This window comes from Nicotiana tomentosiformis, chromosome 2 (genome assembly GCF_000390325.3).
Source record: "Nicotiana tomentosiformis chromosome 2, ASM39032v3, whole genome shotgun sequence".
NCBI lineage: Eukaryota > Viridiplantae > Streptophyta > Magnoliopsida > Solanales > Solanaceae > Nicotiana > Nicotiana tomentosiformis.
In genome coordinates, this window is record NC_090813.1 from 192,329,473 (window position 1) to 192,354,707 (window position 25,235).

A 25,235-nucleotide genomic window follows, 5' to 3' on the forward strand; every position below is an offset into this window, starting at 1 on the left:
CACTTAGCAAGTAATCTAAGGTTCCTAATTCCCTCAAGTCAGGATTAGACACAATACTTACCTCGCTTCGAAGGCCACTTAATTCTCAATCACAGCTTTTCCTTTGGGATTTACCTCCAAACCACTCGTATCTATTCAAAAATGACTCAATAATATCAAATACTGCTAAAGGAATCAATTATATTGCATAAATTAAATTTTCTAAATTTTCCTCCAAAAAGTCAAAAAATCGACCCCGGGCCCGCTTGGTCAAATCTCGAGGTTCGGACCAAAATTCATTTACCCATTTACCCCCGAGTCCGAATATATAATTGGTTTTGGAATCCGACCTCAAATTGAGGTCTAAATCCCCAAATTTTCGAAATTTCTAGTTTCTACCCTTACCCCTAATTCTACCATGAAAACTCTAGATTTTAGATTGATAATTCAAGAAATATAATTGATAATTGAAAGAAAATAGTTTAGAATCACTTACCAATACTTTGGGGAAGAAAATGACTCTTGAAAATCGCGTCTACCCATTTGATTCTTGAAATTTTTTGAAGAAATGGCTTAAACCCGTGTTTGATTCTGTTTTATGTACTGGGCGACAGTGTGCATCGCGTTCGCGAGGCCACTGTCGCATTCGCGAAAGGTATTGGCTGCCAAGCCTTCGCGTTCACAAGATCCTGCTCGCGTTCGCGATGGTTACTCCCCCTGGCCTTCGCGTTCACGAGGCATTGCTAGCGTTCGCGATGAAGGAATGACAAGCCCTCCCCAGGTGTGCCTAACACTACGCGTTCGCGAGGAGATGGTCGCGTTCGCGAAGGGTAACGCCCCCATCGCTTCGCGTTCGCGACAAAGCCTTCGCGTTCGCGAAGAAGAAAACTTCAGCTGCCCAGTTTACTCTTTGCGTTCGCTAGAGTACCTTCGCGAACGCGAAGAAGGACATGCCAAAACACCTGCTGCAGCAAAATACCTGATTTTCAAAGTCCAAAACATCCTGTGGCCTATCCGAAACTCACCCAAGCCCCCAGGACTCCAAACCAAACATGCACATAAGTCTAAAAATATCATACGAACTTGCTCGCGCGATCAAATCGCCAAAATAACACCTAGAACTACGAATTTAGCACCAAATCAAATGAAATTCTCAAGAACACTTTAAAATTTCTATTTTCTCAACTGGACGTCCGAATCACGTCAAATCAACTCTGTTTCTCACCAAATTTCTCAGACAGGTCTTAAATATCATAATGAACCTGTATCGGGCTCCAGAACCAAAATACGGACCCGATACTAACAATGCCAAATATCAATCAATTCTTAAAAATAAATAATTTTCAAACTTTTAATTTTCATCAAAAATTCATAACTCAAGTTAGGGACCTCCGAATTCGATTCCGGGCATACGTCCAAGGTCCCATAATTCGATACGGACCTACCAGGACCGTCAAAGTACGGATCCGGGCCCGTTTACCAAAAATATTGACCGAAATCAACTAAAATCAACTTTTAAAGTAAAAATTCTTATTTTTATTAGTTTTCAATGTAAAAGTTTTTCGGAAACCTGCCCGGACTGTGCACGTAAATCGAGAAGGGTAAAAATGAGATTTTTAAGGCTTAAGAGCGCAGATTCGAGTTCTAAAACATAAGATGACCCTTTTGGGTCATCACATATTCGCGCTGTTGTACTCATGAATACATCAATAAAAAGCACCTAAAATCAGGGCAGTCCAGCTGTACCCGCATGTATTCACATGTATTCGCGCCATGTGTTCATGAATATAACAGCAAAAAACGCCTAAAATCAGGGCAGTCCACCTGTACGCGCATGTATTCACATGTATTCGCGTTGATGTATTCATGAATACAGTTGTACACGTATGTATTCACATGTATTCACGTTCGCGCCATGTATTCATGAATACAGTAACGACAATCCCTTAAACATAGGTATGTCCAGCTGTCTAAGAGAGAGGAAAAACATAAATAGCGTATTTCATGCCTTATTTCAGGCCTCAATGGTAGTATATATCATAAAATATTTATTTTGCTGTAAAATATAAAAGGTAGATATAGAAAATAATATTTTAAAATAATTTTGGTTTATAATAAACAGGATGTATACTTTTTATATTGGAGTTAAAATTTCCTAAATTTAATGCTAAAAATCCTTAACTGACTACGTGTGTAAAGTTACAATTCATGAAGCCCAAGCCCAGCTTAGTGAACAGGTTCAGCGTAAACCTTATCCCATATACAACCTATATATACGGGGTGAAATTCAAAAATAGCCAGATTTACAAGTGGTAATTGAAAAATAGCGACAGTTTCAAAATTCATCGAAATTTAGCCACTTTTCATGTAAAGATAAATCTGAACGAAAATATTGTTCAAAATCCGAAAAATATTCCAGCATAATATACTGGAGTTCCAGTATAATATACTGAACTTCCAGTATAATATATTAGACTTCCAACATAATATACTGAAGTTCCGGTATAATATACTGGGCCAGCATAATATGCTGGAAGTTCATAGTTCCAATCTCCAGTATATTATGCTGGAACTTTTCGTGTGTTGGAGTTCCAGCATAATATGCTGGAAGTTCATACACAAGTGCACCAATCTCTAGTATATTATGCTGGAACTTTCCGTGTTGCAGCAAAATAATGGCTATTTTTCAATGACTTTGCAGACGCTGGCTATTTTTTAATTACCAGTCCGAAAGCTGGATAGCCCGTACTATTTTATATACGTGTGTATAAAAAAAAGTTTCAAAATTTAAAAGTATGTATACAAAGGCAAAGTCATGATTTGAAGTTTATGCGTTCGAAATTCTCGTTCTTTTAAATTACTGCACCCAAAATTAATAATTTATACCAATGAATTTTTAAAGATAAATAAAAAGTTTGGACCAACGTTATTGGGTTTGGCCGAACCTGTAATCTATACGGATTGTAGTGACTAAAATCTGTTTTGGGCTATATACCGTGTTGTTAACATTGTAATATATTTAAAAGTTTTTTTTTTATGTAAAAAGTTGTATTTTAATTACAAGTAACTATGCATGAAATTATTGTTAATAAGTGGCAAAACTTGTTATGCACAGCTAGCAGCATGCAAGAAAAGAAAAAATGCAAGTATGCAACTATAAATCATAACTCAGTGATGAGTAATGAAGAGAAATGTAATTAATGCTCTTTTACAAATATCCATATAACCCAACGCTCTTTTTTTCGATCAGTTAAAGAAACAAAATTATACTTGTTCTTTATTTCGATTAGTTCAACACTTCAAACCATACGCTGCTACTTTCTTTGATTATATATTGATACTTCCATTATTTTCAAAGACTTGCTGAAAGGAATGGAGGTAGATTATTACTTTGCGGTTTTTATTTAGACTTTGTATCTATATTAAAGTATTTGTTAAATATATAAAAATATTTAATTGTGAACTCAGTAATTAAAACTAATTATGAGTTTGATGACAAATTTAGAAGCCATAAACTTTAAATGCTAACGTTGCCTCTGTTGCTGGTTTATTTATTTAATCTTTGTTGGTTTGTCTATTTAAACTTTGTTGTTCCTACTACCTCTAATAAGAGAAAGTCTTATCTAATCTCGGGAAAAAATTTACACTACTGAAAAAATTTATTAGGATAGTGTAGGTGTATCCTCTCACAAATAAATAAATTTACATGTCATTTTTCCTTTATTTCCCAACAAGCTGGGGATGTTATTTTACAAATCATAATTTTTGTAAAGTATGACTTTGGGAAAATGTATAGATAATTTGGGCGAATGAAGATTAATTAAGAGCAGGGGTTTACGATGACTGGTTGGAAATATTATTTTACATATCGTTAATTGTAAAATTTCACATGACACCCAGTTTTGCCCATCCACTGAATTTGTACCTACTTTTAAAAAAAGTTTAACTAATATCCAATTTTGAATAACTTCATATACATACACTTTTCTCATCTTTTCTACCGTTGTTTTCTTCTTCTTTGTGCTTACAGTTTCTTCTTCTTCTTCTTCTTCTTCTTAGTTGCAAAATAAATTTGTTAATTTTATTGTTATTTTGACGGTTTGATGATTGAGATTTATTCTTTATATATTTAAAAGTTATGTTTCAAATTTGAGCTAATTTGAAGTAGATTTGAGCACTGAATCGTGTATTGGATTGTTGAAATTCGAAGAACAAGTTTATCTTTGAGAACTTAAGATTCGAAATCTAAAATTGCATTCATCAATAAATTGAACTAGTTAGGATTCGAATTTCGGAAGTTGCATTTGAAAAATAGAAGAACTTCAAGTTTGATTTCTGAAGTTGCATTAAAGAGATTGAACTATTTCAGATTCGAATTTCTGAAGTTGTATTTGAAAGATAGAAGAACTTCAGATTTGATTTCTGAAGTTGCATTGAAGAGACTGAACTACTTCAAATCCGATCGGGTACACTTTGTAAATGTTGTGCAATACGAATATAACTTAAATGATGGCTGTCCCTCCTTAATTTAAGTAGGCCTATTGAAAAATACTATTAGGCTGAGTTTATTCATAAGGGATATTAGTTAACTTATTAGCCTATTAGTTAACCTTTATGCAGTGTAGGGAAAATGGATTTTCCTAATATTTCTTGTGGAAAGCAAATGACAACTAGGGTTAGCTATACATAGAATTCTCTACATTTTTCTAGATGATATCTAGGGTGTGAAAGCAAAGAAATTTAAATGATAAAAAATGCATTTAAATGTATAGAAATTTTGAGACATGGAAGCACATATCCCCCAAGCCTACCAATTGCACTTTTTATTTCATTTTTTTCTTTCTTCTCTCTCTCGTGAATCTTTGAAGTTTGAAGTACTTGAGTGCTATCTGTTCAAATCCAGATGCCAACCGTAGAAGAGAAGCTTTTGTAGAAATACAAATGCAAGAACTGTTTGAGATTTAATTTATAGGCCAAATACCTAGACAACCCCTTAAATTTGACTTCAATTTCTATTTTAACACCTTAACTAAAACTTGTATCTATTAAACACTTCAACATCATATAAATTATGACTATTGAACACGTCAGATGATGTGGCAAAAAGAGTGTGTCTCACCTCTCTTTAGACGCGTGAAGTAATACCAAAATCATATTTTTTTTCTTTTGTTTTATTTAAGAAAAGCATAGTTTTACATTCTTCTTCCTCCTCCTCTCTGAGTCACCATCCCCACCATCATTTCCTCATACCGACCAGAAAACTCCTTCACGCCATGAAAAAACTATGAAATTCAGCAACGACGGCTACGGATTAAATGCCCATTTCAGTAGATTTAATGAAAAAATAAACTGCACTGTGAAATTCATTAATTAAATTGTGAGCAGATGGGCTGAGAGAGTTAAAATGAACTGCACCGTAAAGCCCAAGATAGCAGAGATAACAGTGGTAGCGACAGCTGCATTTGCCTCTTGACAGTGGCGTTTTTGGCTAGAGCTTTGTGACTTCTTTTTTGGAGAAATTTTACCTTAATTGTCGTCTTCTTCCTCTTGAGATTTGTTTAATAGATTGGATCTCAGATTCTTCAGACGCCATGTTTGAATGCTTGGAAGTTTCTGTCACACCTCTTTTTTCCCGAGGGGGATATGGAGTTTTTTCAATTAAAGTGACATAATCGAAATGGGATTATTTATTATATTCAGAGTCACCACTTGGGAATAATTTATAATGTCCCAAGTCACCGGTTTATTTTAAATCCCAAATCGAGAAAGTTGACTCTGTTTTAAAGTCTGCGAAACCAGAAAACTAGGTAAAAAATTTTGTTAACCCGGGAGAAAGTGTTAGGCATTTTCGGATTCCGTGATTTTAGTACGGTCGTTTTTAATCATACATGGCTTATTAATTGTTCAATTATGTATTTTTAGAACCTATGTGCATTTACTGCTTTTAATCATGGCGTTTATAGATTTACCTTAGGAACAGATCACATGTGTGTAAATCCATTTTATTTGAGGCGCTAAAATCATGTCACGCGTACGTGTACACAACTAATCACGCTTTATTAATTATTAAAGATTTTTGGCCAAAGTCGCGCGAACGCATACCTTGATTTATTTTGAGAATCGTAATTATGTCACGCGAACGTGTACACAATCACGATAGTGGATTTAGAATGCGCCTAAAGCATTTTACGGAGATTTGTGACCTTTGTATAACTAAACCAACGATCTCTTTCATTTAGATTCTAACAAACATGTGCTATCAATTCACGCACTCCTCTTGTTGGCGTGACAGAAAATGGCTTAAAATAACTTAACCATATGAAATTGATTAACAAGGCAGTTGGGTTTAAGCTTAATGAGAGGGTGTACAGAATTACACTAAATAAATTCTAATTGAATGACTATATATTTTCAACCAACATTTGGACTATAAACAATTTACAAATACCGTGTGGTATTTTGTTTTATGGCTTTTTGAGACCTGGGCCACAATATGATAGGTCCAGTAAGACCTATTCTCCACCAGGTCTCTTTAGGTTCTCAACAATTGAGACCTGATGCATTTGATTTTACAGCAAGCTTTCAAGATGGGCCAATTTAATATACGGCCCAAAAACATAAAGTGGGGCGATTCAAGATAGCCAAGTCCAGAAACATATAATTGTTACTACTCATCTAGCCTAACACCATGCTTAAACATAATAAATATTGATTCTAATCTCATATAGAAGGCTCATACATATGTCAACACTTCAGGATTTCAAACTCAATAAGGAAACAAATCAGAAATTACCATATTGGGTCTCTAACATTAACGCAAGTAGACCCAAATTTATATAATGAACCCATTACGTCAAAATCTTATTCGAAAATCAGCTACATTGTCAGTCACCATTTTCTATTTCAAATATTTTTTACAGCATGAAACTCAACTTGTGATTAGTAAATTACAAACTCCATATTAAAACAAAACTGAAACTAATGAGTAATATAGTGCTACATGTGTTACAAACTTCTGATTCTATGCTTTGATTTCAAGTTGAACTATCACAAACTTCTCCAACAAATCCTTTAAACCTTGAAAAATAGCGATTCTTTAGATGAAAAGAGATGCTCGAACTATGACCTAGTCTGCAAAAGACATAATTCCTAATACAAATACTCACATGATTTCAAATCAGTTTTTAGTCAGCTTTCGTGAAGGCACAATGGAGTTTGACTCACTTTGATGCTAATCATCAAGTAACTGACAACTTGAACACTTAACAGAAGGCATACTGGTAATAAAAAGGACGTTTATCAGGAATAAAACAACCAAACGAGATGAAAGTCATGCAAACTAGATTTAGTAAATTCAGATATGAATTCAACATGATTAACACAAACTTCATCCATAAACTCAAACAGAAAAGAGCATTGGTTCGAACATAAGTGATTAATTACTACAAGGAGCATTTATCAAACACATAAGTAACCCATGATTGCAGATTTCTTGACATTATGATACTTAAATAACTGATACATAAAAAAAAGATTGAAATTAATACCTTGATGCAGCAAAGCAAAAGAAAAAAATAAATCTCTAATAACTGGGAAGAAGCGGCAGTAAGAAAACAGCAGCAGAAAACTAAAAATACAATAGCTTCAAACTCAAATCAGAAGTCCCAGCAACATGAAGTAAAACTAGTAAAAATGGATAGGAAAAGCAGCGTGAAAACAATTTTTTTTTTTTAGCTTTAAACTTAAAGAGAAGGAAATCAGAATGAAAATGAGGAGAATCAATTTATGAATTTCAGGGGTCCTCTCGTGTGTGTCTTAATGAAGGGATGAGAGTAAAATGGAAAATGAAGAGTGAATTATGTGGGTGCTCTCTCTCTGTCTCCTAAATGCAAAAAGATAGCTCCTTTTATAAGGAAAAAATCTGATAGCTCACCTCACATGTGCCGTCCCTAATATTCAGGAGAAAAGAGCATCTTTCTAACCAATTTTCTACAGCTATCCTTTTCTATCTAATTTCAGCATCTTTTTAAAACTAAAAATGGACAGTTGTTCAATATCTAGAAGCTTCTTGTATGCTTATCTGAAATTTCCCTATTTTTTTACTTTTCAATTGACCCCCGTAAGTTCTGTTTATTACCAATAGTCACACCAAGAGAATTACACTTATAACCAAAAAAATGAAATACAAAAACATCCAACCATTTGACAAATAAACATGCCCTGATGTCTAATTAATTCACAATTGATTAAATTGACAACTTATGCAATTAAACCAATTAACCTAAAATTAAGCTACTAATTAATAAATCAATCCAAACATGCAAAATAAAATTAACTAAACTCGTTTTCAAATGATTATGTAATTGAAATAAAACCCTTAAGGCAGCCTCGTTTTCAACTTGGTCAAAATAGAACAAATAAAAAAATAAAATAAAATAAACAAAAAAATGAGAGATATTAATCCGAACCTCGAGGAAGAACAGTGAATGAAACGAAACAGCTAGCAATGGTGGTGAAAAGCCTCGGCCGGACTCCGATGGCTTCGAATCGGACTAAAACTCACATTAATCAATTGCTCTTGATAAGAGTAATTGATCAATGTCAGTTTTAAAGTCACAACGATCGATCATTGATGGAAAAAAAAAAATCAGAAAGAATAAAGCTAGATATTCTGGCCCTTTTTAGATCTAAAATTCGAGGATTTTGGGTGGTTCTTTGGAGAAATTGAAGGTAGATTTGGATTGAGGATGAAGAGAGGAGTATAGGGTGTGAGTTTTAGGGGGGTTTGGAGGCCGGCCGCCGGCTAGTGGGGTGTGGAAATTTTGGGGCGGCTAGGGTTAGGCTTAGAGAGGAGGGAGATGAAAGAATGAAAGGGATCTCTAGGGTTGGGGGGGAGGGGTGGTGGTGTTTGGACAGTTAAATGGGAAAGGGGGAGGAGTTCTCAACCACTGGATCTCGAATTAATCAACGGCTGAGATTGAATTAAAACCAAACGACGTCGTTTGGTCTTGGGGGGAAGCTGGACCGGGTGACTGGTTTGGGTTGGGGCGGATTGGGGGTTTTGGACCGCTAGAGTTGGCTCAATTCTCATTCTCATTCTTTCTTTCTTTCTTCTTTTCTTGATTTTAAAAAAAAATCTTAATCTAATTAATTAAAAACCTAAATCAAATCCTAAATCCAATCTAATTTATAGAATTGAATTAATTATCTATTTTTAATATTAAAATAATTAATTAACTTAAAGCTAATTTAAAGGGAAATACTAATTTTAAAACTAAAAGCTAAACATGTAAAAATCACCATTTTGTTTTGTGATTTTTATTTATTAAGGCAATTAACTCATGTATTTAAATCCTAAAATTTAATTAAGATCTAGAAATTCTATGCAATGAAATGTTGAACATTTTTTTAGTATTTCTATGATTTTAAGATACTAAATATGCAACTAAATGCGAACAAAAATTAAGAAGAAAATTCCTAAATTTTTTATAAAAATAAAAATAATTTAGAAAAATCTAATTTTGAATTTTGTAGGAGTATTTTTAGTCGGGCAAAAATCACGTTCTCACAGCTGCCCCTCTTTGCTCGGAAACACGAAGAGTTTTCAGGCAAAGATAAAGTGAGCAAATACGAGCAATTTTTGCCCGTTTGGATATTCCATGAGAAGCGTTTTGGAAAAGTTTGACCGAACCTTGCTTCGGAGGTTGTCTGCATATCCTTGGCTAAAAAGAAATCAGGTTAGTGAAGTTCTGGAAGTTTTGGTAGCTGGGACTACCGAGAAGCTGTGATTTCACTGCTGTTGCTGCTGCTACTACTTGCTGAACTCCTTATTATACCAAAATCAATATGAAAAGAAACTAAGCAAGTCTATCAACTATGAGTTACAAGATTCCTATCTATAGGTCTCCAGAAACTTGATCTTGAATCTTCTACAGTTCTGTTATGCATCTCTAACTGTCGACTCACATTCTTGAGGCGAGCTTCTGCTACTTCTAAACTTGAATTGACCCTATTCTTCAAACGGGCCCCTGCTACTATCTTGAAACTTGAAATAAATTTTGAAATAAATTTTGAAATGACTTCCCTCGTTCTCCAGGTGGGTGCCTGCTACTGACTTGAAATTTGAAATAGATTCTGAGATGAATTCCCTTATTCTCCAGGTGGACGCCTGTTACTAACTTGAAACTTGAAATGAATTCCCTCATTCTCCAGGTGGGCGCCTGTCACTAACTTAAAACTTGAAATGAATCCCCTCGTTCTTCAGGTGGGTGCCTGCCACTGACTTAAAACTTGAAAAGAATTCCCTCATTCTCCAAGTGGGTGCCTGCCAGTGACTTAAAACTTGAAATGAATTCCCTCGTTCTCCAGGTGGGCGCCTGCCACTAACATGAACTTGAAATAAATTCACTCATTCTTTAGGTGGGCGCTTGCCACTGACTTAAAACTTGAAATGAATTCTATCATTCTCCAGATAGGCGCCTGCCACTAATATGAACTTGAAATAAATTCCCTCGTTCTCCAGGTGGGGGCCTGCCACTGACTTAAAACTTGAAATGAATTCCCTCGTTCTCTAGGTGGGCGCCTTCCACTGACTTAAAAATTGAAATGAATTCCCTCGTTCTCGAGGTGGGCGTTTGTCACTAACATGAACTTGAAATAAATTCCCTTGTTCTTCAGGTGGGCGCCTGCCACTGACTTAAAACTTGAAATGAATTCCCTCGTTCTCCAGGTGGGCGCCTGTCACTGACTTAAAACTTGAAATGAATTCCCTCGTTCTCCAGGTGGGCGCCTGCCACTGACTTAAAACTTGAAATGAATTCCCTCGTTCTCCGGGTGGGCGCCTGCCACTGATTTAAAACTCGAAATGAATTCCCTCGTTCTCCGGGTGGGGGCCTGCCACTGACTTAAAACTTGAAACGAATTCCCTCGTTCTCCAGGTGGGCACCTGTCACTGACTTAAAACTTGAAATGAATTCCCTCATTCTCCAGGTGGGCGCCTGCCACTGACTTAAAACTTGAAACGAATTCCCTCGTTCTCCAGGTGGGCGCCTGCGATCATAACAACATAGACAAAACAAAGAAAATTTTCTACTCCAATTTATACCAGGAACATTCATGAGTGTTAGTTGAATCCCATTATCCAGGAGGGTCTTGAAAATTTAAAACTAGATCCCATTATCCAGGGGGGTCCTGAAAACTTAAAACTGAACATATCTGGAACATGCTTTCCTCATGGAGGATTCCTACAGAGTAAACAAAATTTCTTGCCCCTGTTTCAATCAAAGAAAATCTTGTCAGTTTTGAAAATATGGTGGTTAGTTTGTGGCATCCTTGCTGAAGGTGTCTGCTTCTGCCACTACCATTCTTCATTCTGATTAGTTGCTTCGGGCTAACAAAGAATTATTTGACCTTCTGATCGAACCTCGACCATAAAAAACCTCTGAACCCGAATCCCTTACACTCAACTTGTTGTATGGCATTTTTATTCAGACAATTGTTGAACCTCTACCTTTCCTCAAAATTCACGAATCACTTGACCATCTGAACTTCAATTACCACCACATTGCTAATCTGACTCATGTCACTTGTGATGTGCTTGGCCGAATTTCGCTTGGTACAATTAAAAAGCTGGTAATGGGATTTGAAGTCCTTTTTCGCTTGCTTAACAAAGACTAACTTGATAGAGACTTAGAAAAATAGACCCAAAAGAAACGAAGCGAAGTGACTTCGAGAGTTAGGAATAAAGAGGAAAATTTTGAACAGAGATGACTATTTGAAAAAGAATGGAAAAGAGACTTATCTGAATAAAGCAGTCGGCTCCAATGATCATGACATGCATTTCAGATTGATAAGCCTAATCCATCCAACTAATCACATTTCAATTCATGCCATGTTTTCATACTTCAAAACCGGGATTTTCATAATTCAATTTCTCTGTAAAGTCATGAACCTCATTCGGCTTGTAGTTCCCCGAAGGGTTTGCACCAGCAAACCTCTCTCATTTGCTCATATCTTAACTCACCGTCGCCTTACAGTGCCTGTAAGGGTTTTCACTAATAAGACTCTCTCATTTTGAATTTTCTCTCGACTCACCATAGCCTTACGGTGCCCGTGAGGGTTTTCACCAATAAGACTCTCTCATTTATTCATTTTTCCTTATGCCCATGAATAAGATGCTACCCATGATGTAAATCATACCTCTATCTCACTTGACTTGGCATCCTCAAAGATTGATCAGAAGGTCTTTCTTTGGACTGTAGTGTAGGTTTTTGGACAGGAATAGAAAGAAAGGGTGGCACGAAGGCTCAAAATAATTTAAGATGAAAGGGTTCAAAATTACAACTTTTGAAATCAGATCTTTTTGCAAGATTAAAACTTCTGCCCCAGTTTCTTTGAATATGGAAAATTTTAGATTTTTATTTTGATGGGACCGAACCTCAGAGTAAGGCTGCCTACGTATCCTTAAAAGGAATCAGGTCAAATGTAGTTCAATCTTAAGAGTTGTTTTGTTTTTGTTGCTTTTTTTAATCTTTTTTTCTTTTCTTTTCTTTTTTTCCTTCTTTTTTCTTTTGTTTTTCTTTCTCTTTTTTCTATATTCTTTTTCCCCCTTTCTTCGCTTTTATATTTTCTAACTCTACTTCTGATTCCAAAAGAGGGATATGAAAGAAAATAAATAAGGCTCAAAAGGGGTAACAAAGAGTAAAGGTGTTTTGGGTAGCAGAATAAAATGTCTTCGTCATTCCAACTTTGAACATGCCAAGTACAAAATGCAATTGAAGATAAGCAAAGAAATCATACATAATATCTTTTGACTACATCAGAATTGATAGCCATATCCGCACATTTACCTTCTATGTCTGTTAAATACAAAGCACTATTGGGCAACACCTTTGTCATAATGAACGGCCCCTGCCAGTTTGGGGCGAACTTGCCTTTAGCTTCAGCCTGATGTGGAAGGATGCGTTTCAATACCAGCTGGCCCACTTCAAATTTTCGGGGACGCACCTTCTTGTTATATGCTCTTGCCATTTTTTTCTGATACAATTGACCATGACATACTGCTGCCAATCTTTTTTCATCAATCAAACTCAACTGCTCTAGCCGGGTTTTGACCTACTCATCATCATCAATTTCAGCTTCAGCAACGATCCGAAAGGATGGAATCTCAACTTCCGCAGGTATAACTGCCTCAGTTCCATATACCAGCAAATAAGGAGTTGCACCTACTGAAGTGCGAGTAGTAGTGCGATAACCCAGTAAAGCAAAAGGTAACTTTTCATGCCATTGCCTGGAACCTTGCACCATCTTACGAAGTATCTTCTTTACGTTCTTGTTAGCAGCCTCAACAGCTCCGTTTTCCTTAGGACGATACGGAGTGGAGTTTCGATGCATAATCTTGAACTGTTGGCATACCTCTTTCATCAAATGACTGTTGAGGTTAGCAGCATTGTCTGTAATGATTACCTTGGGAATTCCAAACCGGCAAATGATATTTGAATGAATAAAATCTACCACCGCCTTCTTGGTCACAGACTTGAAAGTTACAGCTTCGACCCACTTGGTAAAGTAATCAATGGCCACCAGAATAAACCTATGCCAGTTTGACGCTGCCAGCTCAATTTGTCCAATGACATCCATGCCCCAAGCAACAAAGGGCCAAGGTGCAGACATTGTGTGCAACTCAGATGGCGGGGAATGAATCAAATCACCATGTACCTGGCATTGATGACATTTGCAAACAAAGCTGATGCAATCTCGTTCCATGGTGAGCCAATAGTAACATGCTCGAAGAATCTTCTTTGCTAAGACATACCCACTCATATGCGGCCCGCAAACTCCGGAATGTACTTCAGCCATGATAGTCGAAGCTTGTTTAGCATCTATGCACCTTAGCAATCCCAGATCTAGAGTCCTCCTGTACAAAATTTCCCCGCTCAAGAAATATCCACTAGCCAGACGTCGAATGGTTCTCTTTTCATCACCCGTGGCATGTACCGGATATACCCCCGACTTGATGTATTCCTTGACATCATGGAACCAAGGCTCACCATCAAGTTCCTCTTCAACCACATTGCAATAGGCATGCTGATCACGGACCTGGATATGCAAAGGGTCGACATAAGTCTTATCCAGATGGTGTAACATTGACGCCAGAGTAGCCAAGGCATCAGCAATCTCATTATGAATCATAGGAATATGTTTGAATTCTACTAACCTGAATCGTTGACAAAGATCATGCAGACACTATCGATACAGTATGAGCTTCAAATCCCGAGTCTCCCATTCTCGCCGAATCTGGTGAACAAACAAATCAGAATCTCCCAGAACTAGTATTTCCTGGACTCCCATATCTATAGCTAACCTCAAACCCAGAATGCATGCTTCGTACTCGTCCATGTTGTTGGTGCAATAAAATTGAAGCTGGGCCGTCACAGGGTAGTGACGCCCTATTTCAGAAATGTGTACATCGCCTATTTCGACACCTTTCATGTTAGCAGCTCCATCAAAAAAGAGTTTCCAACCCGACTTTTCATTATGATCAACCTTGTCAACATACATCACTTCTTCATCAGGAAAATAAGTCTTCAGTGGCTCATATTCTTCATCCACTAGATTCTCAGCTAAGTGATTGGCCAAGGATTGGTCTTTCATCGCGGTCCGAGTCACATAGACGATGTCAAACTCTATGAGTAAAATCTGCCACTTTGCCAATCTTCCTGTGGGCATAGGCTTCTGAAAGATATACTTTAGAGGATCCATGCGAGAAATGAGGTAAGTAGTGTAGGATGAGAGATAATTCTTCAACTTTTGTGCCACCCAAGTCAGGGCGCAACATGTCCTTTCAAAAAGAGTATACTTAACCTCATAAGGAGTGAACTTCTTGCTGAGATAATAAATGGGTTGCTCTTTCTTGCTCGTGATGTCGTGTTGACCCAACACACAACCAAAAGAATTATCCAGGACCGTCAAATAGAGAATTAAAGGTCTCACCGGCTCCGGCGGGACCAACACAGGTGGGTTTTACAAGTAACTCTTGATCTTATCAAATGCTTCTTGACACTCATCAGACCACTTAACCGCATCATTCTTCTTCAGCAACTTAAAGATGGGCTCAGAAGTTGTCATGAGTTGAGCAATAAAACTGCTAATGTAGTTTAACCTCCTGAGTAGGCTCATCACCTCGGTTTTATTCTTTGGTGGTGGTAATTCTTGAATGGATTTGATCTTTGATGGATCCAATTCAATACCGCGTCATCTGACTATGAATCCCAATAGTTTCCCAGACGGGACACCAAATGCACATTTTGCCGGATTGAGCTTGAGGTTGTATATGCGGAGCCTTTGGAAGAACTTCCTCAAATACCCGACATGGTCGGTCTGCTTCTTTGACTTTATGATCACGTCATCTACATAAATATCAATCTCCCTGTGTATCATGTCATGAAATATGGTAGTCATTGCCCTCATGTAAGTTGCCCCAGCATTCTTCAATCCAAATGGCATTACCCAGTAGCAATATGTCCCCCATGGCGTGATGAACGATGTCTTTTCTGCATCTTCCTCATCCATCAGCATCTAGTGATATCTTACGTAGTAATCCACAAAAGACCCAATCTCATGCTTGGCACAATTATCAATCAGAATGTGGATGTTTGGTAATGGAAAGTTATCCTTTGGACTTGCCTTGTTGAGATCACGATAATCAACACATACCCTGGTCTTACCATCCTTCTTTGGTACTGTCGCCACATTAGCTAACCAAGTGGGATATTGAGTGACCCGAATGACATTTTTTCCAAGTTGCTTTGTGATTTCTTCTTTAATCTTCACACTTATGTCAGTCTTGAACTTTCTTAATTTTTACTTGACAGGAGGGAATGCAGGATCAGTTGGCAATTTATGAACTACCAAATCAGTGCTCAAACTCGGCATATCATCATACGACCATGCAAAGATATCTTTGTATTCAAATAGTGCTTTGATTATTTCTTCCTTGATTTGCGGTTCCAGATGCACACTTATCTTGGTTTCCCTGACATTATCTTGATCTTCTAAATTGATTGCTTCAGTTTCATTCAAATTAGGCTTGGGTTTTCCTTCGAAGCGTTTTAGATCTCTACTGATTTTCTCAAATGCTGCTTCTTCATCATATTTTGTTTCATCATCATACTCTACTTCTTGGATTATTATTTCAGAATTAGATTGGCTTTTAAGATTTGGCTGAAAATTCCTCATGCATGTCATGTCATTGAAACCAACATAAAAAGAACTGTACAGAAGAAAAAAAAATGAAACGCTATCAGGAATAAAGTAAAACGGGAAATTGTATGTCATTGAAAATAAAAGGATAGAAGGGTTTGTACATCAAAACAAGAGGAAAAAAAAGAAAAAAAATCTGGATTACAACCGTGGAATAACCCATATGACAGAAAGGAAAACAAAGCAAACTACCAAAACTCCTTCCGGGTGGGGAGATGAGTAGCTTTCCAATTGCTAAGCTTCACATTTGGCCCGACGAGCTGCACATCTGCGTTACTGGAACCTTCCCTAGTTTCTACCATATTAACCTCATCAAACAAACTCTGGAACCTCGTGATCAGCTTTTCATCAAAGTTGACCACAGGTTTCGGGACTGATGATATTGGACGCTTTGCGGCCCATGGCTTGACAAAAAACTTGGAGATGTGTGGAATAGGCTTAGGGAGTGACCATACCTTCCGTTTCAAATTTTTAGCCCTTTTCACGTCCTTCCCTGTGAGTGTGAATCCCAAACCAAAGGTACCGAAACTTTCATGTGGATACACCGGATGCACAATACCCTGTAAAGATGAACCCAGACCTTTGCCCGGCACAAAACCATTCTTCAACATTTCATTGCTACCATGACGGACGTGGAGGGTAGCTTCGGACCTGGAATGTATTCTCCCTCAGGAATCTTCTCGACAGATACTGTTTCGAAAGTTTGATAGACCCAAGGCCCTTTATCATCTTCAGCTTTAATAAATGGAACAGTCGTGTCATTGTAAGCACATAAGTTCTCATCACCGTGCACAACTATTTCCTGCCTGTCCCATTCGAACTTTACCATTTGATGCAAAGAAGATGGGACTGCCTTGACAGCATGTATCCAGGGCCTTCCCAACAACAAGTTGTAGGAGACAACCATATCTAGCACTTGGAACTCCATAGTGAACTCAACTGGCCCTATTGACAATTCAAGCATTATATCACCGACAAAATATTTTGCTCCTCCATCAGAGCCTCGAACACATACATTGTTCATGTGGATCCTTTCAGTGCCAATATTCAACTTTTGCAAAGTGGACAGAGGGCAAATATTTGTACTAGAACCGTTATCAATCAGTACCCTTGAGACAACAGAAGCCTCGCACTTCACCGTGAGATAAAGAGCTCGGGCTTGTTCAGTACCCTCCATAGGAAGTTCATCATCTGAAAAGGTGATCCTGTTTGCTTCGAAGATCTTGTTAGCAATCTATTCCAAGTGGTTCACCGTGATCTTATTAGGAACGTGGGCCTCATTCAAAATCTTCATCAGGGCTCTGTGGTGTTCATCTGAATGTATCAGCAAAGACAAAAGAAAGATCTGAGCTGGTGTTTTCCTTAACTGCTCCACAATAGAATAGTCTTGCACTTTCATCTTTTTCAGGAACTCTTCAGCCTCTTCTTCGGTGACCGGCTTCTTTACTGGGATTTGACCATCCTTGAATGGCTTGTCCTTCCTCAGTTCCTCTGGGGTAAAACATCTCCCATAACGAGTCAGTCCTCCAATTTCATAGACTTCTTCCTCTACTTTTTTCCCTTTATATGTCACTCTCACTTGTTTGTAATTCCACGGGACAACCTTTGTGTCGACCATTGGCAATTGGGTCACTGTCTTAATAACAACAGAGGTAATACGAGCCCCTTCCACGGCTATGACAGACTTGCTGATCCCTGGCACGACCACTTTTGGCTTTTCCTGGCTCGCTCTAATATCATCTGGAGGCCCTTTTACAACCAATACAAGTGGTTTCACGTTGAGCGTACTTAGCTTCTCCGTCACCCCTTCAACTATCAAGGGAATTGCTTTTGCATAATCTGGAGCCTTAATTGAATTAGTTTCTCTAGCACGGATCATCATAACAGACTTGGACGAATTCTTAGGCTCCCCATCCTTATGAACTATCTCAATCATATGTGTCTTTGCATGGGCCGTCAATGGATTTTGGTTGATGTTTGGTGCCTCTGAGCTCTGGACCATAATTTGATTTGTATCAATAAGCTCTTGGATTGCCCTCTTCAAATGCCAACACTTTTCTGTGTCGTGCTCTAGGGCATCAGAACAATATGCGCATCTGAGGGAGTAATCAAGGTTCCTTGGAGGTGGATTTGGCATCTTTGACTCAATCGACCTCAAGACGTCCAACTGCCTCAACCTTTGAAACAAACTGGTATAGGACTCTCCAAGAGGGGTAAAGGTTTCTTTCCACTGCTGCCTCTCTTTTCTATAATCTGGCCTTGGTCGAAAGCTTGGACCAGTAGGGTTTCGGTATGGTTATGGGGGTAGCTAAGGATTTTGTGGAGTTGGAGCATGCCATTACGGGTAAGGAGGGGGTTGAGCATATGACTGTGCATGATGAACATGGTATTGGGGTGGTCTGACTGAATATTGAGGGTCTTGTGATGGGAAATAATGTTGGGATGGATTATATGGAGCTTGGGTGTAGGCTTGAGGTTGGGGTTAATGTTGGGTGTACTGGTGAGGCGAACCCCTTGGGCCACGCCATGATCTAGAGACAATCATAGTGACATCATCTTCCTTCTTTTTGCCTAACAAACTTCCGGTGCCACTTTAAATTGCCCGTGTGGTTGCTTTTATGGCGGAGTAGCTCATGATCTGGCTTGATTTGAGTCCCTCTTTCACCATTCCTCCTATCTTTACCACATTATTGAAGGACTTACCTATGGCTGAGATCAAATGGCCAAAGTAAGTAGGCTCTAGGGCTTGAAGAAAGTACTCGACCATCTCATTTTCTTCCATTGGAGGATTGACCTATGCAGCTTGCTCTCTCCATATGAAACCATATTACCTAAAGCTTTCATTAGGCTTCTTCTCTACCTTGGTCAAAGATAGGCGATCCGGGACAATATCTATGTTGTACTGAAAGTACCAAGCAAAGGCCTGAGCCAAGTCGTCCCATGTGTACCACCTGCAAGCGTCTTGGTGGGTGTACCATTCCAGAGCCGCCCCACTCAAAATCTGACTGAAATACGCCATTAATAATTTGTCTTTCCCACTGGCGCCTCTCATCTTGCTGCAAAAGCCTCTCAAATGGGCCACGGGATCTCCATGTCCATCGTACAGGCCAAACTTGGGCATCTTGAACCCAACGGGCAGTTGGACATCAGGGAATAAGCATAAATCCTTGTAAGCCACACTTACTTGGCTTCCTATCCCTTGCATGTTCTTCAAAGATTGCTCTAAACTCTTCACTTTCCTGAATATCTCATCTTGCTCCACGTTCTTAGACGGTTTCTCGGCTTCAACAGGTGGCTCAAAGTGACGGGTGTAGGGATAAGGATCCAGGACCTTGAAGGTTGGTTCTGGAGCATAATAGTGAGCATCTGGAGCTTGGAACGCGGGTTCACTAGAGGAACAGTGGAGGGTAGCTTGTGGATGAGCTACAAAAATATGAGCCGATGTCAAAGTAGGGTTTGAGGTTATTTTGGCTGGTGGAGCATGGAAAATTTGGGACGAGGTGCCATGGTAGTTGTGGTAAGGGGTAAAACCTGGTGCATGTTGAGGGGAAAGATCATCGGTAATGGGAACCTGGGCTTGTGACAGTGGTGGAATGGAAGCATGGTTTTCTGTATAGTTAGTAAGGAATGAAGGTGGAGGGTATCCCCTGATCTAGGCCTGATACATTTCCGCCATTTGATGTTTCAACCTATGGACCTCCTCTTTTAATTCAGACTCCGATTCTACAATCTCCCTCGGCGAATCAACAACACCTGTATCTGATTCTTTGCTAGTCATGGTTGTCTTGCGTTTTGACCTGGTGTTATATGGATGACTTGCCAGAATGCCAACAAACTAACCACCTAAACAGAACCTGGTCCAATGTACATCCAACAAACTTGTTAGTTTTGAGACGCTTCACATATAGGAAATCGCACGTTGGGATGCAATGCACCTAAACAGTTAAACGCTTCTACCACGTGTTTGAACGGTTGCATGTTTCATCCCGGCCTTAACTAACCCTTTTTTCATTCCGCACCTCTTTTCTCTTACTTTTGCCTCCCTTTAATTGCTCTTGATTTTTCTTATTTTGTTTCTGCCGCTCTTTATTTTTGCACTCTCTTTTTCTTTTTTTGTTTTTGCCACTCTTTTCTTTCTTTTTTTTCTTCACTCAATTAGTTTCATGACTATGATCGAATCCTATGGGGACTGTCTACATATCATAACACCGCATGAATTAGATCATTACGTAGTTCAGGGATATAAATGCGAAATGAAATAAAAGAAACTTTTTGGGTTTTTCGATATTAATAAAAGACATCTTTTTGGATTTTTCTATTACAAAGACTCGGAAATACTGATGGCTAAAAAAAACATATAGACTCGAAAGAAATAAAGTACAGACTGAAAACCGAAAATCATGAATACATAAGAGCCTCGAATGCTACTCCGGGGGCCCGCAGGATATCAGTCGGTCTCGATGCGGACCTGCGTGCAATTTCTTCTTGAAGGTGCTCCAGGTCAGCCATCACCTGGAGGACAAATGTCATCACGGAAGCAAAGAACATGGATCTAGTTATATCCTCACATTCATGGCACTTCATTACAGCATAATCAACTATTTCTTTGATTCTCATCGTGATGATACCCTTTTCTTGAAGCAATTGTCCGATTTGTTGTGCACGGGCCTCCAAAACCTGCGTGGTCATGTTATTTTGGTCCTGCAACTGTCGTATATCTTCTTCTAATTGGCAAATCAATATGTAGAAATGCTCTCTTTCTGCTTTGAAGTCCTTCGTTTGCTGAACCATTTCATTTTCAAGGATGATCAGCTTCTTCCTTAAAGTTGTGACTTCTTTATCGTATCTCTGCTTCAGTTGGTGAGCAAACCTTGTCTGTTCTTCCGCACTTTTTGCCAACTGTGCTTGAGCCTTCAACAAGTCTTTCTCGGCCTTTGTCAAGTCGGCCGCATAATCATGCACCTTTAACCTTAATTTTCTTATGAGTTTTTTTATCCTTCTCACTCCTCACAGGCGTTTCAGCAGCTATCCTCATGTCCCGGAGTTGGTGCTCGGAGTGCCTCATTCTCTCGGGTCAACCTTCTCTTTTCACCTTTGGCCATTTGTGCCTGTAAGTCATTGTCAAATGTGAGACTTCTCAACTTTTCCTCTAAGGCATAGATGGTGGCTTGATATTTCTTCTCCTTTTCTCCCAGGCCAACCGTTCTTGGACCTTGTCATCAAAAGCCTGAATATGAGGTCTTTTGGCGGGCCTTTCGGGCTCGGGCTCATTATTAACGCAATACCTTCTCTCGAACCATGTGGCGTAACCTGGATCTACCTCACCTCTCGCAAGATCTTGTACCTGGGTGTCCTCTTTCAAGTATCGGCAACCATTCCAAGTTTTCTGGATTAAAGCCTCGGGGAGTGGGGCTTCAGGGTGTAGCTCAATGACTTGGTCACTCAATTCTTCATCTTCGAGCACCACTTGGTATCTTCCCAACTGTCTTAGGACTCTCTGCGGTGCATACAGATGGACACTTCTCAAGTCCATCAACAACAAATAGATCTTTGTGGCTGTCATGTGTATGACTTCCCTTACCGGGAGCCATCCCACAGTCCATTCAATCTGATTCGCCTTTAGAGTTCTTAGGTAGGAGATCCATGCTTCATACCTTTCTGGAGAGTTGTAATCTTTTACCCTTTCCTCATAACTCTTGATGAAGTTGTTCTTGCTCGGGCCGTAACTCATGAATTTTGGGTGATGGCAGAGATGTTCAACTAACCACATTTGCAAAAGAATATTACACCCTTCAAAAAATGTCGCCCCGAACTTACACAATGTCAATGCTCGATAGATGTCCGATAATATAAGCGGAACAAGCGTGTGATCTTCTTTGGTAGTGAGGACTTGTGCAATTCTGGCCATGCGGATATCAGTTATTTTTTTTTCATTTGGGAGACCATAATGCCCAGAAACGCCACTATGAAAGCAAAGCGACGATGAATTTTACAGGTTTACTTGTTCTGATTGTTATTCAAGCCATTTTCATGTGCTTCAAACCCATTTGAGTGCCCATATCTGGAATACAGGAAGTAGAAGGAGCAACATCCATTGTTTACGTTGTTCTTCCTTATTTGTTTACTGATATTCAGGATATCAAAGAATCGGTTCACAGAGGGAGGCCTTGGTTATATAAGTTGCTGATTTCTCAAGTCCCGACCGAAACCAATATATCTGGCTATTTCCTCCAAGGTGGGAGTGAGCTCAAAATCCGATAAGTGGAAGACATTGTGGACGGGATCAAAGAAAGTTACCAAGGCTTTGATCAGATCATCCCGGGGTTTGACCTTAATAATATCCATAAGAGCACCCAAATATTTTATTACCCAGTCCTAACCATCTTTATCCAAATCGTACCACCATATTTGAAGGTGCAGTGGAGCCTGCTCCACAACAGTTAATGGCGGGTTCTGGGCGGTGTTCATTTTGTACCTGTGAATAGTTAGGGTTAGGGCCGACTCTAGTTCAAAAGACATGCCAGTGGACTCTTTTGTAAACCAAGTTTTCAATTTTCCAAGAGAAAAACAAATCAGAGGAAGGTGGCTATTTATGCAAAGATGGCTATTTTTGCAATAATGGCCCCTTCGCACTTTCAAATAAAGTTTGAGGCCAGGGAAAAAGCAATTCATGGAAAAAGTGAAGTTCCATTGACAGACATGTCCGTCCTTTGCGAAAATAGCCCTTTGATAATTTAAAGATATTCTAAGGCTATTCCGACAAAAACGGCGCAAGACGCAACCGAAGCTGGGTCGGCTTACTCTTCTGACCAAAACAACGGACACATTTTTATTTTTGGGGTTTTTTCTTTCTTTCTTTCTTTTTTTCCGAAAATTGGGGCCAGAACCGACGAGGTTTGCCTACGTATCTCACATCCAGTGAGAATCAGATACGCATAGTTTGGTCAGTTTTGACACAACCGGGAAAACATGATATTGACTCTTTTTTCATTTTCTCCAAACATTTCGGCAGAGTTTAGGAACTTTTTTAAATACCAAAATTTTCAGAACCGGGTCAATTTCTCTCTCCTCCCTCACTCTTAGTTTTTCTCTTGATTTTATTTCCCTAGCCGATCGATATGCAAGCCGAAACAAATAAATGCACAAATATCACGTAGGATACATCAAGATGGTTTTTTATTTCGGGTACATCTGTCCTAGACGGACCCAACCCCTGTGTTGAGTCCCCAAAGTTAAATGCACGTGATGCAAACAAACGTTCCTACTAGGGATCCGGCATGAGGCTTTGTTATTCTAGGTTTAAACCTGAGGGTGTGTTCTAGACATGGCTTACCCAAGCGGACAGCTCGAGCCGAGGTAGGGGCAATGTACCAGGAGCACGAAAGTCTGCCCGGCCTAGTTGCTGATCCAACCTCGTTCTATTTGGTACGACCTCTAATAAAAAAAGTGGGCTACGCGTACATGTGCACCATATTTTTAGAAGACTCGGAAGGCAGGCGTAAGAAGACAGTTTAATACAGTTCAAATAATATCAAAACGGTAAATAAGCGGCAATTAGTACATTAGGCTTACAAATACAATAATATCAATAATTAAGAAAGCCAAGTATAAATCACATTAACAAGCTCGAATTCTGAACCCTGAACCAGAGATTCTGGGTTCGATCCCCATTAGAGTTGCCAGAACTGTCACACCTCATTTTTCCCGAGGGGGATAGGGAGTTTTTCCAATTAAAGTGACATAATCGAAATAGAAATATTTATTTTATTCAAAGTCGCCACTTGGAATAATTTATGGTGTCCTAAGTCACCGGTTTATTTAAAATCCCAAATCGAGGAAGTTGACTCTATTTTAAAGTCTGCGAAACCAGAAGACCAGGTAAGAAATTCTGTTAACCCGGGAAAAGGTCTTAGGCATTCCCGCATTCCGTGGTTTTAGCCCGGTCGCTTTTAATCATATATGGCTTATTAATTGTTCAATTAAGTATTTTTAGAACCTATGTGCATTTACTGCTTTTAATTATGGCGTTTATGGATTTATCTTGGGAACGGATCACATGTGTGTAAACCCGTTTTATTTGGGGCGCTAAAATCATGTCACGCGTATGTGTATACAACTAATCGCGCTTTATTAATTATTAAAGATTTTTGGCCAAAGTCGCGCGAACGCATACCTTAATTTATTTTGAGAATCGTAATTATGTCACGCAAACGTGTACACAATCACGATAGTAGATTTAGAACGCGCCTAAAGCATTTTACGAAGATTTGTGACCTTTGTATAACTAAACCAACGATCTCTTTCATTTAGATTCTAACAAACATCTGCTATCAATTCACGCATTACTCTTGTTGGCATGACAACAAATGGCTTAAAATAACTTAACCATATGAAATTGATTAACAAGGCAGTTGGGTTTAAGCTTAATGAGAGAGTGTACAGAATTACACTAAATAAATTCTAATTGAATGACTATATGTTTTCAACCAACATTTGGACTATAAACAATTTACAAATACCATGTGGTGTTTTGTTTTATAGTTTTTCGAGACCCGGGCCACAATATGATAGGTCCAGTAAGACCTATTCTCCACCAGGTCTCTTTAGGTTCTCAACAATTGAGATCTGATGCATTTAATTTTACAGCAGGCTTTCAAGATGGGCCAATTTAACATAAGGCCCAAAAAATAAAGTGGGGTGATTCAAGATAGCCAAGTCCAGACACATATAATTGTTACTACTCATCTAGCCTAACACCATGCTTAAACATAATAAACATTGATTCTAATCTCATATAGAAGGCTTATACATATGTCAACACTTCAGGATTTCAAACTCAATAAGGAAACAAATCAGAAATGGCCATATTGGGTCTCTAACATTAACGCAAGTAGACCCAGATTTATATAATGAACCGATTACGACAAAACCATATTAGAAAATCAGCTACATTGTCAGTCATCATTTTCTATTTTAAATGTTTTTTACAGCATGAA

The 25,235-nt window shown here is 38.6% G+C and overlaps 2 protein-coding genes and 1 long non-coding RNA gene across 3 annotated transcripts; all 3 read right to left on the minus strand.

Annotated features, from left to right (window-relative positions):
* Positions 1-4,961: 4,961 nt before the first annotated feature.
* LOC138905872 (uncharacterized) lies at positions 4,962-8,854 on the minus strand. Its single transcript, XR_011413594.1, has 2 exons — positions 8,448-8,854; positions 4,962-5,581 (listed from the first exon to the last, which is right to left on the minus strand). It is a non-coding gene; the product is annotated as an uncharacterized lncRNA (long non-coding RNA).
* A 4,825-nt stretch (positions 8,855-13,679) lies between these two features.
* LOC138906305 (uncharacterized) lies at positions 13,680-15,156 on the minus strand. Its single transcript, XM_070194839.1, has 4 exons — positions 15,005-15,156; positions 14,342-14,818; positions 13,868-14,194; positions 13,680-13,695 (listed from the first exon to the last, which is right to left on the minus strand). The coding sequence occupies exons 1-4, from the start codon at positions 15,154-15,156 to the stop codon at positions 13,680-13,682; spliced, it is 972 nt and encodes a 323-aa protein (XP_070050940.1).
* Positions 15,157-15,840: 684 nt separating this feature from the next.
* Positions 15,841-17,416, minus strand: LOC138906306 (uncharacterized). The gene is made up of 3 exons (XM_070194840.1): positions 16,862-17,416; positions 16,432-16,799; positions 15,841-16,249 (listed from the first exon to the last, which is right to left on the minus strand). Exons 1-3 carry the CDS (start codon positions 17,414-17,416, stop codon positions 15,841-15,843), a joined length of 1,332 nt encoding a protein of 443 aa, XP_070050941.1.
* Positions 17,417-25,235: the final 7,819 nt, after the last annotated feature.